At 37.2% G+C, this 18,183-nt stretch overlaps 1 protein-coding gene across 1 annotated transcript in view; it reads right to left on the reverse strand.

Annotated features, from left to right (window-relative positions):
• Positions 1-1,212: 1,212 nt before the first annotated feature.
• Positions 1,213-18,183, reverse strand: part of LOC108698577 (rho GTPase-activating protein 7-like) — a 60,665-nt gene continuing 43,694 nt past the window's right edge. Inside the window, exons 6-7 of the mRNA XM_018230182.2 lie at positions 10,453-10,486; positions 1,213-1,460 (exon numbers count right to left, since the gene is read on the reverse strand). Of these exons, the coding sequence (XP_018085671.2) occupies positions 1,213-1,460; positions 10,453-10,486 (282 nt within the window). The remainder of the gene's footprint in view (positions 1,461-10,452; positions 10,487-18,183) is intronic.

The following is an 18,183-nucleotide window of genomic DNA, read 5'->3' on the forward strand; positions in this document are numbered from 1 at the left end:
CTTCATCGCTATTGCACAGTACATCTAATGGTCTGTATTCCGTGAAGTTAAATTACATGTACCTCTGGGAGACCTCCCAACTTGTATAATAATTACTTAAAGAAAAAATACGGCCTCATTATTTAAGAGTGGAGTATATTTTTACTTTCTGTTCCTGTAAATGAAAGGAATTCACAATTGTTTATGGAAATAAAAAGGAATTCATAATTGTTTATGTCCTCCTGTATATGTATATGGCGTCCCAAACTAAATACCGTATTATAAATATGGACTAATAAATTATCACTACGTATTACTAAGACATTTAGAAGAAATGTTGTCATAGGTTATTCAGTAAAGTGAACCTTATTTATCTATTTCTACTTTCTGTTAATTTCAGTGTAATATGTTAGTCCTTTATCAGTCAGGAAAGATAATAATTATAATTACATACGCTATATTGACATATTACATCTTCCAGCCCAATATCTTTACTAATATTATCTAGAATGCTTGGGACTTCCGGTTTTCTGGATAAGGGATCTTCTATACATGTAGTATAGAATATTTAGCTGAATAAAATACATAATTTATTAATAGCTCTTTACTTTTCCAAAGTTGAATTTTGAGTAGCCAAGCACTAAATAAGCAGCAGTTGTTATTGCCTCCTAGTGGCTGTAAGCGTAGCCATCCAATAATTAAAGACATTCTTTGCTCAAATTTATCAACATTTATTGACATTCTTGTTTTAAAAGTATTCCTTCATACATTATTCCACCTTTCAGATAAAAATGCTTGTTGTATTCATCCAGTATTTGTTTTGTAGAAATCACAAATACAGTAGATCTCAACAATAAATTATAAACATATTTATAAAAATACAAAAATTGTGGAAATCGATTCCATAAACAATTCATTTCTTTAGCTTCTTATTCTGGTTTGAGAGCACTTTTTAAAAGCTTTGTATCTAATATGTCTTACTGAGAATAAGGAATTCATAAAGACCCCAAGGTAGTATTGCTCTGCAGGATTAAATTTGAATTCCAATTTAAAAGAATTAATGAGAATTCATTTCAATTAATTTCTGTAGTGGTCCTTTCATAAGTCCCGTTGGCAGAATGAAGAGACTTATGAAGTGAGCGGATGTCACTGACTTTTAAAAGCCTTCATGCTGTGATGCCTTCTGACTGTGTTATTGTCAACAGAAAGGCAATTTATGTCCTGAAAAACAAGTCATCCTGTGAGCAGCACAAACCCTTCCTCAGACACAGGAATCACGGGAAGGTATCCAGCAGCCGACTGGCCTTTCATCATTCCCACATTAAAGTTCTTCTTGATAACAGCGGAATATAAAACCAAAAGACACCCCATCTCACGCTTTTCACTGTTTACGGAAACAATAAATTCCAGGAGACTCCCGATATTTAGCTGTAGAATGAATGAATATTTTTTTTTTTTTTGAGGATTGAAGGAAATATATCCTGCATATAAAATCAATTCATTGATATTATTTAAAATCCAGGCATGGGATCTGTTATCTGGAATCATGTTATCCAGAAACGGAATGGAAACAGAAGGGTTGTTTTCCATAGACTCTTATCTAAATAATGCAAATTTTTAAAAATGGTTTTCTTTTTTTTTTCTGTAATAATAAAACAGTACCTTACCTAAGATGTAATTAATCCTTGTTGGAAGCAAAACCATGTTTAATATTTACATGATTTTCTAGTAGACTTATAAGGGGCACATTTACTAAGCTTGAGTGAAGGATTCAAATGAAAAAAAACGTCGAATTTCGAAGTATTTTTTTGGGTACTTCGACCATCGAATAGGCTACTACGACCTTCGACTTCAATTCGAATGATTCGAACTAAAAATTGTTTGACTAGTCGACCATTCGATAGTCGAAGTACTGTCTCTTTAAAAAATACTTTGACTGCATACTTTGGCAGTTTAAACCTACAGAGGTACAATGTTAGCCTATGGGGACCTTCCCCAGCACTTTTCTAACCTTATTTTATCGTTCATTTGATCGAACGATTTTCACATTGAAATTTGAGGGTCGAATATGAGGGTTTATTAGCCCTCGATATTCGACCCTTGATAAATGTGCCCCTTAAGGTATGAAGAGCCAGATTATGGAAAGATCTGTCATCTGACCAATTATGTTCTGGACTAATTATTAAGCATCGTTTTTAAACATAGATGTAGTTAGTGTCACACTAGTGCATTTAGAAAAGGTTCTTAGTGAATTGCACATTACATTGACAGACATTTGTCAACAAAGGTTAAACACATTGTAACCATTTAGGGGGTTATTTGGGGCAAAACTTAAATTTTTCATTTTTTTTCTGAGATTTATTAAAGCAAGAAGCGGCAAAAAGCCAGAATCTGAAAATCCGCCATCTCAGACCTGTCAAGGTTGTGTATAAGTCAATGGCAGAGGTCCCTATCCTATTTTAAAGTTTCTGTGGTCTGTGCTAAAATTAGACTGAAAATACGACCTTTTCGGGGTTTTCTGGCAAAAAAATTCTGGCTTTTCGTGAAAAACCCTGAAAAATCAAGTGATTCGGGGAAAACCATACAATTTGGTTTTTCGCTCGATTTTATCTGGTTTTTACCCAAATGATTAAATCGAGCTTTTTTAATAATAAATAAGGTCAAATCGTGAATTCTAGTTTGGCTGGACATTTTTTATTTTTATGAAAAATTTGGATTTTAGTAAATAACCCTCTGAATTTTGGGTGTGCTATTGACTATTCATCACTACTTTTTTGCGATATTAAAGGTGTTGATCATATTAACTTTAACTTAACGCTAACTTTTAGTATGATGTAGAGAGTGATATTCTGAAACAATATGCAGTAGGTTTGAATTTTTGCATTATCTGTGTTATTTAGCTTTATATTTAGCAGTTCTGCGGTGTGCAGTTTCAGCCATTTGGTTGCTAGGGTCCAAATTACCCTAGTAATCTTGCATTACATTTAATAGGAGACTGGAATATGAATAGGAGAGGCCTAAATAGAAAGAAGAATAATAAAAAGTAGCAACAACAATAAATTTGTAGCCTTGCAGAGCATTTGTTTTCTAGATGGGGTCACTGACCCCCATTTGCAAGCAGAAAGAGTCAGAAGAAAAAGGAAAACAATTCAAAAACTATAAAAAAAATATCTAATGAAGACCAATTGAAAAGTTGCTTAGAACTGGTCATTCTGTAAAATACTTAAAGGTAAACCACCCCTATAAAATATTTCATAGGGTCATTGTAGTTCAGTCCACATAGGAACTTTTGAAGAAAAACCTACAATAGTACAGCACTAGCCATAAAGTACGTGAAACCTGATAGTTCTCTGTCCTCCTCAGAGAAGATACAGTATAGATACAGTATAGTACTTTCTTCATGGCACATTTTTCCTGCTGATCTGTAATAATTCAGCTCCTAAGTTAAATAATAATGAAGATGTGATTGCCTTCTCTCAAATGCAAACAATAGGAAATACTCAACTCAAATAAAGTGCTGGTTTTCTAATGGTACCCATTTGGAGAGAATGTGTTCTCCTGCTGAATGTCAAAAGAGGCATTAAGCCAAGAAAGTTTGAAGGCCACTACAATGTACACTGAAAGTAAGAATGTTAATTATATATAACTCGTTTTTATCGGTAATAGGATCCTATCAGTGCTCTCTGTAATCCTCAGGAGTCTGACTGATGAATAACCCATCTCCATTTTTAACTCACATAAAATCATTTGCCAATACAAGCCTAAATGACTGTTTTCACTTTTCATGGACTCTCTTTGCTCCTGTTAAGTGATATTGTGTTAACTTGCAATATAATAGTTCTATTACACTGTATTTACTGTGGGTGGGCTTGGAATGCAGGATGAAAGTAAAGAGATCAACAGAGCAGCACCTTAACATATTGTGTGGACAAGGTGAGTGATATTAATGGACGTTTATTAAGAGACAGCATTATTTCGCAGACTTTATTTTACCTGGTACTTTGTCATTTAATGATGTGTTTCAGACATGCAGTCACAAACTGCAAGGAGAAGCTATGATGACATTACAAACAGTGTAGACGTTCCACAGAGTATTTAAATATCTTTTACAATCGTGAAGTCTATGTGAAGTCTGGGCTAAATTCTTTTAAGCAGTTCTTTTTTAGATGCCAAGTGTGAGTTTACTTGTAGCAGCTAACCTTTGTCTTGTTCAGTCGGATTTATATGGCCTTATGGAGAAATGTTGATATGATAGCGGCTGAGACAGTCTTCTTTCTGACTCAGTGCACTTTACTTCTCTCCTATAAAAGTTGCCAGTAATTAGCCTTTTGTTCTAGCTCTGCCATTTCTGGCTGATTTACTGGCTGTAAAGAGGAAACCTTTTTATAGAGTCTGGCTCGTTTGTATGGGAGAAAGAGAAAGCCCAAAAATTTAATTTTAGTTTGCCTTTCTATTGTTTCTAATAACCTATGGCAATTTATTTTTCTTCCCCACCCCCACCGACTCTCTGCTGCTATTCCATTATCACAATTGCATAAAAGGGGACCTACCAAGTTGCAATCCATTCAGCCCACTAAAATCCTACACTGACTCTCCTACCTGCTGTGTTTATTTAAAAAAAAGTACAAAAATATATACTTTTTTCTTTTTTGATTGATAAAATGCAAAATATATCTATATCAGTTTTTGTGGATTCTTTTCCCACTTCATTGTTTAAATGTTGTTTTCTTAAACCAGAACAGTACTTAATAACAATATAGCCCAACGTAAAAACAACTTAAGTTTCTTCTATGTATCCGAGGTTGCACTAATATAAAGTCCCAATATTTTTATTTTTGATTTATAGTGACAGTTGTACTGGTAAAACTTACATATTACTAGTGCAGGGCAGTAGTGCAAATGTCTCTGCATTTCAAAATGACGATTATTAACTTTAAATAACCCAAATAAAAATGTAACTGTATATGTATAAATAGTAAGACAGAGTAACTATTTAAGAAGTGTAGCTGTTGCCATTAATAACTGAAGTTCAATCTAAAAAAATGATAGTACAGGTATGGGGCCGTTATCCAAAAACCCAGTATCCGGGAAGGCCGTGTACCACCATTTTGTCCAAATTTTTTAAAATTATTTCCTTTTTCTCTCTAATAATAAAACAGTAGCTTGTACTTGATCCAAACTTAGATATAATCAGTCCATATTGGAAGCAAAGCCAGCCTATTGTGTTTATTTAATGTTTACATGATTTTCTAGTAGACTTAAGGTATGAAGATCAAAATTACAGATCCCTTATCCGGAAAACCACAGATCCTGAGTATTCTGGATAACAGGTCTCATATCTGTAGTAGTAGCAACACACAGTATATGACAACAAAAAATTATTACAATGTATATTATGGGCCATCCGTTCTGGTGTTAATGCACTTGAGGGCATTTAATCAAGATGATCTTTTGGAAGCCCCAAACTTGAACACACAGTCATCCAGATTCATCACAAATATGACCTGTTTCTATATGTGTCTAGAGTTGCCTGCACCATGGGATACTCAGTTATGTAAAGACTTTTAGTTTAGATTTCTCATTTACAAATATTTATATCCAAGTGTTAAAACACATGGAAATGTCTCTGCACTCCCCTGATTGTTTGCTCCATATTTGGTGGAAGATATTTTGCTCTGCATGCCTCTGATGGTTATAAAAAGTATTCACATAAATGCTTATAAACGATGCTGCAAGGGGATAACGAATCATTCCCTCCATGCAATGTGTATACCATAGAGGAGCAGTCAGCTTCACCAATTACACAGGTTTACTGATATCCTGAAACCAAGCAGCTGGTTTTGCTATGGCCTCCTCCAGCTTTTAGAAAACTGTGCCCTGAACTAAACCCCATCTTTTCTGCAGACTTCTTACCAATCTCATTTTTCCCACAGTCTGAATTATTTAAAACAGTTTCATAAGTCTCATCAGCTAATGGTAATGTAAAGAATATATGATGTCCCTCTGCTCCCAGGCAGTGAATAAGTAAAGCATGCTTTCTAGCAGCAGAAATCTCCCCTTGGTCAGCAGCAATAATGTAATCTTCAAACATACGGATCCAAGCAGTAAAAGATATGGTAGGCTCACCAGGGTTTGGAAGAAAAGGTGCAGGCTGCTGCAGAGGTAGAAGAGACATCTCGTCGCCAATTTATTTTTTGTGTTTTGGTAGCCGAGGACGAGTAGAGTATAACAGTGTTTTATTAGCAGGTTCATGTAGCCATTACACATCAACAGTAGCTTCACTCTAACACCCCAAGCTGCATAGAAAGTATTGTGCATGCGCAGCACAACTCATGAGCACAGTGACACCTACAGGCCATTTGTATAAACACCACAACTTTATTTCATATAAACATAAAATCATGCAAATACAAATGTGACTCCATTCTCAGAATCTGGTAGAGTTTTCCTAGAGATTCCTTATCCAGAATGTATGGTTCAAGCAAACTTTTATTACTGGCAGGCTCAACAAAACATGCGTCACCTACTGAGATGGTGTGTCCTGTGCGTGGTGTGAGAAAGATTGGAAAATGAAGGGTGTTCACCCCCTATGGGATAATATAAATGTAGGAATATCCTTATTTAGCTCTATTGTTTATAGACGTAACAGTAATAATAAAAGCATATGCTTCAAAACCTCAAAAGGAATACATGTGTCAATGCAAAACCAATAAACAAGCAATTCATATAACATAAAATGGGAATGTGACAGTTGTATGCTCTGAAGGAGAAACATATGCAAGAAAGGGACAACATTCACATGAAATCATTTGTCATCTCAAGTACATTGGAGGGACTTTCCAATGTGCTTGAGATGGAAGAAGATATGGGTACTTCAGTATGAAACCATATCGATACCTTTTTTCAAAGCACGGAAAAAGTTTTTAAACTGTAAATATATAGCATCTATATCCTGTATAGATCTACAATCATATATAAACAGCCTGCACTCACACAGGACTCAATGTGAACTTTTATCGCCAGGCTAACGTTTTTCCAGGGTCCCCAGCCTTTGCTAAGGTTCCAGTACAGGTATGGGATTCATTATTCGGAAACAAGTCATCCAGAAAGCTCAGAATTATGGAAAACAATCTCCCATAGACTCCATTTTAATCAAATCATTTTAAAAATGATTTCCGTTTTCTCAGTAATAATAAAGCAGTACCTTGTACTTGATCCCAACTAAGATATAATTAATCTTTATTGGTGGCAAAACAATCCTATTGGGTTTATATATGTTCAATTATTTTTTTTAGTAGATTTAAGGCAGGGAGATCTAAATTACAGAAAGATCCCTTATCGGGAAAACCTCAGGTCCCCAGAATTCCGGATAAAAGGTCCCATACCTGCATTTACTTTTTATATAAACACGCACTGCTGGAACCAAAAGTTCAGCTAATGTGGACTATTATTTAACTGGTTACCCAGGCCTGTTGTAATTAAACATACAGTATATGAGTGCCTAAATGAACTATTGACAGGGTCTGACTGGGGGGCCCACTGAGACTGCAGTCCATGGCCCCCCTACAGGCCCCCGTCCCCCTACTTTGCGTGCCGTGTGGCGCTGTGCACCACCCCCTTGGTGCGCGTGTGCATACGGCGCCCATGATACACTGCGCATCGCGAAAATCCTTCAGGAGAGGGGGTCTGGCGGGGGCCCATGAGGGTTTGGGCCTCCAGGTTTTTTCCCGGTGTCCGGCCGGGCCAGTCCGACACTGACTATTGACTATATATTCACAATATGAAACCAACTTTTGTCACTACCATCACTACCAATAGATTTTTGGTAGTCAATCCAACCGAAACTTATGACCTGACTAAATAAGAAGTCAAGTTTAAACACTTTTTATTGAATTGGTTCAGATGGCCATACCCCCAGAAATCAGGCATTTCATGGGGAATGGGATCATGACTTGCCAATTACTTACCACTTTAAAAAACAAAAAAGTATCAGGATTTCTTTAATGTCATTCCACTAGCAATGAGAGTGCAATAAGCAATGAGAAAATAAAGCAATACATGTTGACTTACATACAATCACATACAGTATCATATATCTGTAACCCTGTTAGGGCAAAGACACAAGATGCTATTTCGGGAGATTAGTCACCCAGCAACAAATTGCTTCTTCTTTGGGCGACTAATCTCCCCGATCTGCCTTCCCTCTGGCAAGCATGTAAATCGTCGGTGGGATGGCAATCAGAACGCTTCATTTTCCGAAGTCGCACGAAGTTGCCTCACGAGGAAACTTCGGGTGACTACGGAAAGCATGTGTGCCATCCCACCGGCGATTTACATTTTTGCCGGTGGGAAGACAGTTCAGGGAGATTAGTCGCCCAAAGAAGAAGTGATTTGCCGCTGGGCGACTCATCTCCCGAAATAGCAGCGTGTCTCTGCCCTTAAGAAGTAAAGGGGGATAAACAGACTTGGATGAATAAAATGGTCTTGAGGCAAAGAAGTCTGACTTGGTTACAGTAAATTTAAACATCTGAAAAGTTCTTTTGACCCTATACTTTTACTTCTACCCAAAAGCCATTGTTAAGCTTACAAATGGATTAAACACCACATGTTGTTCTTGAAGACACCCCCAAATCCTCACCACTGCAGATGTTTCTAATAGTCAAGCTTTTTCTTCACAACTTCTGCGCACCGCTTATATCTTGTGTTCTTCTAAATGTTTGCAAACCAGTACCAGATGCTTAAGAATGGCATGATGTTTTTAGAACTACCACTGCTACTGATTTACATCTCTTGAGCTGGTAACCAATACCAGCTGCTGGCCAAGGCCTCCTCTTCCTAAAGGCTGGAAGTTCTTATGAACCAATCTCTTTATTCTCTCTGTCTCCCATTCACCCATCATTAATAATCACTGGGGATAATTATTCTTTCAAAAAAAAAAAAATTTAAGGCAAAAAGCATGTGGTTCTTCATATCTCAACAAATAGAACCTGGGTTGTACAAAACAAAACACAAACCCGATTATACATGAATTTCACAGAACAATACAAATCTCAATCTGCAACATACAAATATAGCACTATATAAACTACAAGCTATTTGTGGGATGTGAAACAATATAATTTAATTATTATTGCATTTAGGCTGATAAAACGGTGAATGGTCAATCAAATTTGTTACTGGTTTTGTCAGAGTGGAATCTTTCACCTGGCCACACATTGTCAGATAAATTTTTTTTATTAATAACTTTTGAATAGCCAGATCTGTGGCTCATGTAATGGTTAAATTAATGGAAAAATACAGAGATGTGCTCATTAAAGGGGTAGTTCACCTTTAAGTTAACTTTCAGTACATTTGTTTTTTTATATAATTTTTGAATTATTTGCCTTAGTCTTCTGATTCTTTCCAGTTTTCAAATGGGGATAACTGACCCCATCTAAAAAACAAATGTTCTGTAAAGCTACAGAATTTTTATTATTATTATTATTATTATTATTATTATTATTATTATTATTATTATTATTATTATTATCATTATTGCTACTTTTTATTGTTCATCTTTCTCTTCAGGCCCTCTCCATTTCATATTCCAGTCTATTATTCAAATCAATGCATGGATGCTAGGGTAAAGTGGACCCTAGCAACTGCTGAAATTCGACTTCTGGACGGTTCAAGCCTATTGGCTGGGTGATCACTGCACACACAGCCTGATGGAATCAGATTAAAATCCTCTAATTTGTTAAGAAATTTTTACTGGAGAAACTTCAGGTAAATACAGTGATTTTCACATCAGACACACAAGTTTTGCCTTTCACCCTTATTCAGTTCTGGGTGACATGGCACATTTTTTTACATTGGCCCTTTAGGCTACAAAGAGCCCTCTGAAACCCAGAAATATCTCATCCAAACATCTATTAAAGTGGTATAAATGACATTTAGCATCCTGCTGCTCCATGGTACTGAAAAAGCATTGATCTGGCTGGTTTTATATGCAAAAGAAGGCTGCCTAGCTGCATGGGGGTTTTGAAAAAAAAAAGGATAACAAAAGTAAATAATCCTCTGGACCCTCCTAGCTATGTTACTATTTGTTTGAGCCTTTCAGCTCACTCTGTGCCAGGAAGAGTGAAGGTATTTAACAATAAAGTGGATGTGGGTCTACAAGCTCTATTATAACCTTCACCTGTGTGGGGCAGAGAGTTATGGTTGCTGTTGGTGATGCCCCCCGCTTAAATCATTACTTTAAATTCTGCATCCTGTATCCTGGTTATATATCCTCTTATCCCATTTTACTTGGAGCTTTATCCTGTGTAACTTCCTATGTCCTGTGCCGCATCTTTTATCACATATCTGACTGAATACGAATCACTAACTGAATACAAATAATTCGGTTTTAAAAACTCTAAACATCCTAGTTAATCCAAAATAAAGATATATAGTAAAATAAAGATAAAGATATATAGTAAGTAGGGTACTCACCGGCTCTCTCCTTTTCAGAAATTGCTGGCATTGCCTGCAAGGTAAATAGGGGACATATGAAGCATCAGAATACTGAAGACTTGTAGATTAATACATTAATATTTTTCTACATTGTTAGGTTCAGGTGGAGCTTGATCAGTTGGATAGTCACTATATCAAAAAAAACATACTGTCTGTGAGTAACTGCCCATTACCTGCATTACTGGCAGCCAAAACGGACAGCATCAAAGATTTATAGTCAAACATTCACTTTTAATAACGCTGAATATCAGAAGAGTCTCTAGGCCTAAAATCCAATATCATGTCCTTGTCAATTGCCCCATACCCCCAGGTTGTATTAACCGCTTGAGATGGGAATTTAAACACTCCTGATATCTAATTTACAATTATTTTGCTAAAATGGAGTCTACGGTGGACAGCCTTCCGTTAATTCAGAGCTTTCTGGATAACCGGTTTCCGGATAATGGATCCCATACCTGTACTATGGAGCTAAATGCCAATGTGCAGAACATATGCAGCTTGCTTTGAGAATACTGGTCTATCAGAGTTGGGACTGATTATTCTGTACATCTGCATGCTCCTCTATTGGTTGGATTAGGAACAGCCCAACAAGTTTAAAGAAGCCTTTGCTGCCCTTTCTTAAAATTTTTATTTTTTGTATTATGTACATATACTGTATTTTTAGTGATTGTTATGACAGCTTCTTGTGAGCCAAAAAAAAAAAAACCCAGCCTCAATTCTATATGATTAAGTGAATCATTGGGTTAAAAATTTGTGACCTTCCTGGTTAGTCTAAAAAAAAATATCTTGCTTTTCTAAGGCTGTCGTTAACTCCCGCCCACATCAAAATAGTTTTCTATATGTGGCCCTGGAGGATTTAACATCTGGATGTTCTGCCTCCCACACTATTAGTGGAAAATAGAAAGATATGAAGGTAAACACGGGATCTCTGGAAACATACGAGGGAGAATATATTTATGCCACACAAATGGCTGAATATTTTTTGGAGGAGTTCAATAAGAATTTCATTTGACGGCCAGTTAACACTTTCTGTTGTACCTAAACATATCTAAAATAATGTTAGGTTTATCTTTAAGTAACAGCTGTAACAATTATTTTCAGAATTCAGATTTTATCAGCAAAATTATCCCTCAGCAACCGTGCAGGGGTTGGAACGGACATTTCTATTTCAAATTAAATGGATGGCTTCCTGCAACTAAGTCCTAGTAAAATCATTTGTATTAGAAGTCTCTTTCTTAATTTCTATTCATATTTATTATGTTTTCTAGTATATTTTGGATAAAATCACTACTAGCATTATGTTACTTCACTTGGCTCAAACCAGACTCATTATGGTGAGACTCCTAGCATACTATAGTATTAACTGTGTGTCGACCCATCATTATCCTGCCCACTGCACCCTTAAAGGGATACTGTCATGGGAAAACACGTTTTTTTTCAAATCAGTTCAGTGCTGATCCAGCAGAATTCTGCACTGAAATCCGCTTCTCAAAAGAGCAAACAGATTTTTTTTTATATTTTTGAAATCTGACATGGGGCCAGGGGCGATCCTAGCCCCTCCGCCGCCTGAGGCAGCAGCAGGTCCTGCTGCCCCCCCTCCCCCGGAAATTCGCTCTTAAAGTACCAGGAGCAGCATTTTTGCTGCCCCTGGTACCTAGTTGGGGGCTGACACCTGAAGCGACAGCCTCAACTCACCTCATTGGTGAAGCACCCCTGCATGGGGCTAGACATATTGTCAGTTTCCCATCTGCCCCCATTCATGTGATTTGTGCTCTGATAAACTTCAGTCACTCTTTACTGCTCACTAGAATAATATCAACCCCCGTTCCTTCCCCCCAGCAGCCTAACAACAGAACAACGGGAAGGTAACCAGATAGCAGCACCCTAACACAAGATAACAGCTGCCTGCTAGATCTAAGAACAGCACTCAATAGTAAAAATCCAGGTCCAACTGAGACACATTCAGTTACATTGAGTTGGAGAAACAACAGCCTGCCAGAAAGCAATTTCATCCTAAAGTGCTGGCTCTTTCTGAAAGCACCCAAAAGCACCCATACGGGACCCCACTAAGAACCCTACCCTACTATTGTACTATTGGCAACCATCCTCTGTACATGATCTTTAGTTAGTTTTCTATCATTGCACAGTTGTTTATGCAACAACGTCCTACATCATAAAAAGCAATGGGAACACAGAGCTTATTTTAATGACTAATTTTGCAGTTTTATCTATAAATATTGAGTGTTTTTTTTAATAATAAAAGGTCTGAGAAACACTTAAAATATTCATTCACCTCTCTTTGATTTGTAGGAAAGTGAATAAAATCCTCCAGCTACAAAAGGGGATTTATTACCTGAGAGTCCATGGATGTGAGCACAACTGCCCTTTGCCTCTTGGCAGTTTAAGAAGGAATATGAGCCAGTGAAGGGCAGCACTAGCAGATATGATAGTATATAAATCTTTAAGATCAATACATCTTACAGATCATACAGAAACCTGAGAGCATCCTCTCCTGGAAATGTGGAACACTTATTTATAGGACACTATAAATGTGCCTGAAATTTTTCTTTAGTGCTTTTGCATTTCCAGTATTATTTATAAAGTAATTACTTGTTTGCCATCTATAAACTAAAAGGAAAATAGAAAACAACTGGAATGCTGGGAACATCTTGAATTGCTTCAATTCACATACAGGAGATCAGCTCACAGTCTCAGATAAACATCTCTTCCCTTCTTATCGTTGATGGTGGCACATGATGTTTGGGTTCTACAATGAGATGGTTGTACAGACCATACATAGGGATTAAAGGGTAGAAGCAAGGAATAGATACAGGAATGGGTTCTGTTATCCGTAAACCTGTTATCTAGAAAGCTCAGAATTACTGGAAGGCCAACTCCCATAGACTCCATTTAGTCAAATAATTTAAATTTTAAAAATGTATCCTTAATCCTTAGTGAAGGCAAACAATCCTAGTGGGTTCATTTAAATTTTAAATTATTTTTTTTTGTAGACTTAAGGTGTGGAGATTCAAATTATGGAAAGATCCCTTATCCGGAAAACCCGAGGTCCCGAGCATTCTGGATAACAGGTCCTATACCTGTACCAAGTGGGAAGGATTGGAAAGGTTAATGATTTTACCTGTAGAAGCAGAGGTTGGTAGAAACAAAATAATTTAGAAAAGAATATTTATGGTTTTCACCTAAATATAGGTAAGACATAACTCTAAGGGCTTAATTTATCAAAATCTGAATTTTTTCGAGTATTTTATTTAAAAAAGTCCAACCAAATCCATGATTTGACCTTATTTATTGTTAAAAAAGCACAATTGAATCGGGAAAAAACGCAATAAAATCAAACAAAAATCCACATCATACAATTTTTTCAGATTTTTCCCCCCCAAATTGCTGTTTTTTTCAGGCTTTTCCCCGAAAAGTATGACTTTTTTGGACTTTTGCCAGAAAAAGCCCCAAATAGTTAGATTTTCAGGCTAATTCCAGTGCAGACTACAGAAACTTCCAAATAGGATGGGGATCTCTCCCAATGACTCATATAAAAACCTCGGCAGGTCTCAGATCCCGGATTTTCAGATTTGACTTTTTGCAGCATTTGGCTTTAATAAATCCTGACAAATTAGAGCTTTTTTCCCACAAAATATTTGGATTTTATAGTAAAAAAAAACTAAATTTTTTCGAGTTTTTGGCATTCAGACTTTAATAAATAACCCCCTTAGTTTAGGATAACTAGAAATATTCAGTAAATAGGAATTTCTAGAATTTAGATTGCAGAGTTCTGTGACCTCCTTCCTCACTAAAAGAGATGGAGGACTGGAGGTATTTGATCACAATCAAAATGTAGATAACAGTATTGCAAAAGGAGACAGTTTTGATGGCAATGGGGAGTCCACTTTCTTTTGTGATTTCAAATATATATATATTTTGTCTACATATTCAAGGTTGTGAATACTTATGAAGAATTACAGGAGAAGCCAGTTTCTCCCATTGTTCTTTACTGGGAAAAGTGCATCTGGAATGGTTGCAGATGTTCCTGGCAAGGACTCTACCAGTGGGGCCATTGGGCTCCACCACCAGCTTATTCCCTGTACTGGAACAGACACAGGGTGAACAAGGGAAAGTCTCGCCTGCTCATGAGAGCCAAGATTTAAGTTTATGTCACAAATGGCCAATGTGTAACACTATCCGTAAAATGTCAGTGGAAATTAAGATTTAAAAACAGTTTAGGTAACCCCTCCTTAGTTGCAAAAATACTGTTGTCTTGGCTATTTGCTATGATATAGAATGCATGTGTTTATGTTGTACATGTGAGGAATGTTTTACAGCTCCTAAATCAAAACCATTCCCATGAGAAAAGTTTAAATAGCTTTCTGTTGTTGTGACAAGATATCATCTGATATGCATTAAACGGCTATTTTACTGCCTACTGTGGCAGCTCTCTGATCACATACACTAATATTTTGCAGCCCCATATACAACAGTAATCTATGTTCACTGGGAGAATATATTGAGGAATGTACCATACATATAACTTGCCATAAAAAAGCTCTATAAAAAATATCAATTGCTTGAAAAGAATGTAGCAACGTATAATCCAAAGGAGTACGATACAGTTGTGCTTTTAACATTTAAGATCAGTCCTTCTGAATTGCGTGCAAGAGCTACTGCCACCTTCAAGCTGGAGGTAATTCCAGGGTTCCGTCTGCGGCTCAACTGCTCCATTCTCACGCATTTGTGACCAATGTGGCATAACATGTACAAATGGCTTGGCTTGGAAGAAGGAGAGTAAAAATCTGAGCTTTAGCTTTAAAGATCAGAATTTTACTCTACTGTGCCCGCGGGCTGTCCAGAACATCCAGGGCATTTACAGAGATGGCAGCACAGCGCTCACAGGATATTACTGTGGGGCAATGCACTAATCAACAAACAGGAGCATCAGCCCAGAGTGTAAAATAAATGATTATATTTAGTAAGGGGTGCCTAACACATTGGCACCCCCATTGAGTGCCCAGGTTTCATTGCTTGCCAGCAGGTAAGCCCTCTAGGTTCTGCAAGCGTGTGCCAAGAAAGGGATACATTATTTTCAGTAGTGAAAAGCTGTAAATCTTATTTCATGGTGAACATCAAAGAGCATCCAGACTACCAGAAACTTAACAGGATAACAGTATTCCTTAGAATATTAATGTGTTTTTATCTTATGAATATGGCATAAGAAGTATTTACATCTGAGTCAGAAAATATAGTGCTGGAGGTCCTTTAGGGGCCGATTCACTAAGGGTCGAATATTGAGGGTTAATTAACCCTCGATATTTGACTAGGAATTAAAATCCTTCGACTTCGAATATCGAAGTCGAAGGATTTAGCGCAGATAGTTCGATCGAACGATCGAAGTATAATTCCTTCGATCGAACGATAGAATCCTTCGAATCGAACGATTCGAAGGATTTTAATCCAACGATCGAAGGAATATCCTTCGATCAAAAAAAGTTAGCCAAGCCTATGGGGACCTTCCCCATAGGCTAACATTGACTTCGGTAGCTTTTAGATGGCGAACTAGGGGGTCGAAGTCTTTTTTAAAGAGACAGTACTTCGACTATCGAATGGTCGAATAGTCGAACGATTTTTACTTTGAATCCTTCGATTCGAAGTTGTAGTCGAAGGTCGAAGAAGCCCAAAAAAAACTTCGAAATTCAAAGTTTTTTACCTTTGAATCCTTCACTCGAAGTTAGTGAATCGGCCCCCAAGTGTTGGGTAGCTTATTAGGTATGTTATTAAAACTGAATTGCAGTCCACTCCTGTGCAAATCTATTAATTGATTACTGGGGGGTGTGCAATTATAGCACCCGGGTATTACCAATACAGTTGGTTTGTAGACATTAGCAGACTTCACTATGGCTTTGAAAATATCTAAGGTGATAATTGTACAATGTAAAAGTAGAGATATTTGGGACAAAAAAAAATATACACATAAATGAACTGATTGGGCCTCAAGTCTGGCTCTGGTTAGAGTAACAGAACTATACTGTGTCACAGGCTTTGAGCAGAATGGGAGGTTACAGAACAAATGTTTCAACCCAAATTAGTAAATTAGTAATAGTACTTAATAATAAAATAACCTGTTGTTAAGACTTCTTTACTAATCAGAACAGCAAGCTGCATCAAACAGGAGTAACCTCTGCCTTAATGATCTGTAGAGATTTTTTGTAAGTCATATACCGGTATGGCATCCGTTATCTGGAAGCCCATTATCTGGAAGCCTGTCATCCAGAAAACCCCAAATTATGCGATGACTATCTCTCATAGGGGCAAATTTGCTAGCCTCCGAAAATTCACCAGCGACGGCTTCGATCACATCACAACACTTCGCCAGGCGTAGATTCGCCAGGACAACGCTAATTCCCTAAAATGCAAAGTTGCGTCCAGGGCGCCGATGGCTGGCGAAGTAGCACTAGCGATACTGTGGCAAGCGAAGTGAAGCCTAATTTGCATAAAGTGGGAAGTTAAATTTCAATGGACGTATATGTTGCAGCCAATACATTACACTACACAAGCCCAGGAAACCTTAATAAAATAAAATAAAGTTGTTCTATTGCCCTACACATGAGCCCAGTGTATAGTTTATGTGCCATATGTTAGGAAATGTAGGGGGGAAGCCGGTTACCCCAAAAAAAATGTATTTTTCAGCCTATCACCCTGAAAAAGGAAAAGACGCCAGACAGCTAAATTTTTTTTGAGAAACTCCTATCTACTCTATTGCACTTCGCCTGGTCTGAGGTGGCGAAGGCAAGTCTGGCGCAAGAGGTAACGTTCAATAATATCTGCATTTTAGTGAATTTGCGTTGTTACGTCCATTCGCCAGAGCGCAACTTTGCCATGATGTCACGCTGGCGAATTTTCGCTAGCGTTAGTCACTTCGCCCTTTAGTAACTCTGCCCCATAGACTTCATTTTAAATAAAAAATTCAAATTTCTACATAATATTTGCTATTTCTCTGTGATAACAAAACAGTACCTTTTACAGGGGCGTAACTACAGAGGAACAGACCCTGAGATTAGTGGGCCCCATGAGGAGCAAATAAAGAGCAATTTTAACATATATTGGAAAAACAGCACAAACTCTGGATATGTTGGGGGCCCTAAAATTAATTTGCTGTGGGGCCCAGTAACATCTAGTTACACCACTGACCTTATTCTTCATCCTTACTAAGACTTAAGGTATGGAGATTCAAATTATGGAAAGACCCCACATCCGGAAAACCCTATATGTGGAGCCTTCTGAATAACAGGACCTATACCTGTACTGCAATTTGTTTATAGATAGTGAGGTATAGAAATGTATGAACAGGACATTGTGTATTCTTTAATAGCATTTTCACTGCTCTTCTGGAAATTCTCATGAACTTTTTTTTTCACAGTTAACAACATACCAAGACCACTACATTGAGTCATTACAATAGTATGTGTCTAGAACATATTCATCTACAAGTACGTCATTACACAGAGTGAGTTGTAGGCCGAAGAAGCCTGACCTCATATTTGGCAGCCACAGACACATTTTAGAAGATGTTATTGCTATGGAAACAAAACTTTGAGTCCATATGAAAAGGGATAAATAGCTGACGACTTTAGCTTGATGAAAAGTCGACAACTCCTTGTGTCAGAGAGCATAACCAAACTGCCTGTTCATGTCTATCATAGA

Source organism: Xenopus laevis, chromosome 1L, assembly GCF_017654675.1.
Source record: "Xenopus laevis strain J_2021 chromosome 1L, Xenopus_laevis_v10.1, whole genome shotgun sequence".
Taxonomy (NCBI): domain Eukaryota; kingdom Metazoa; phylum Chordata; class Amphibia; order Anura; family Pipidae; genus Xenopus; species Xenopus laevis.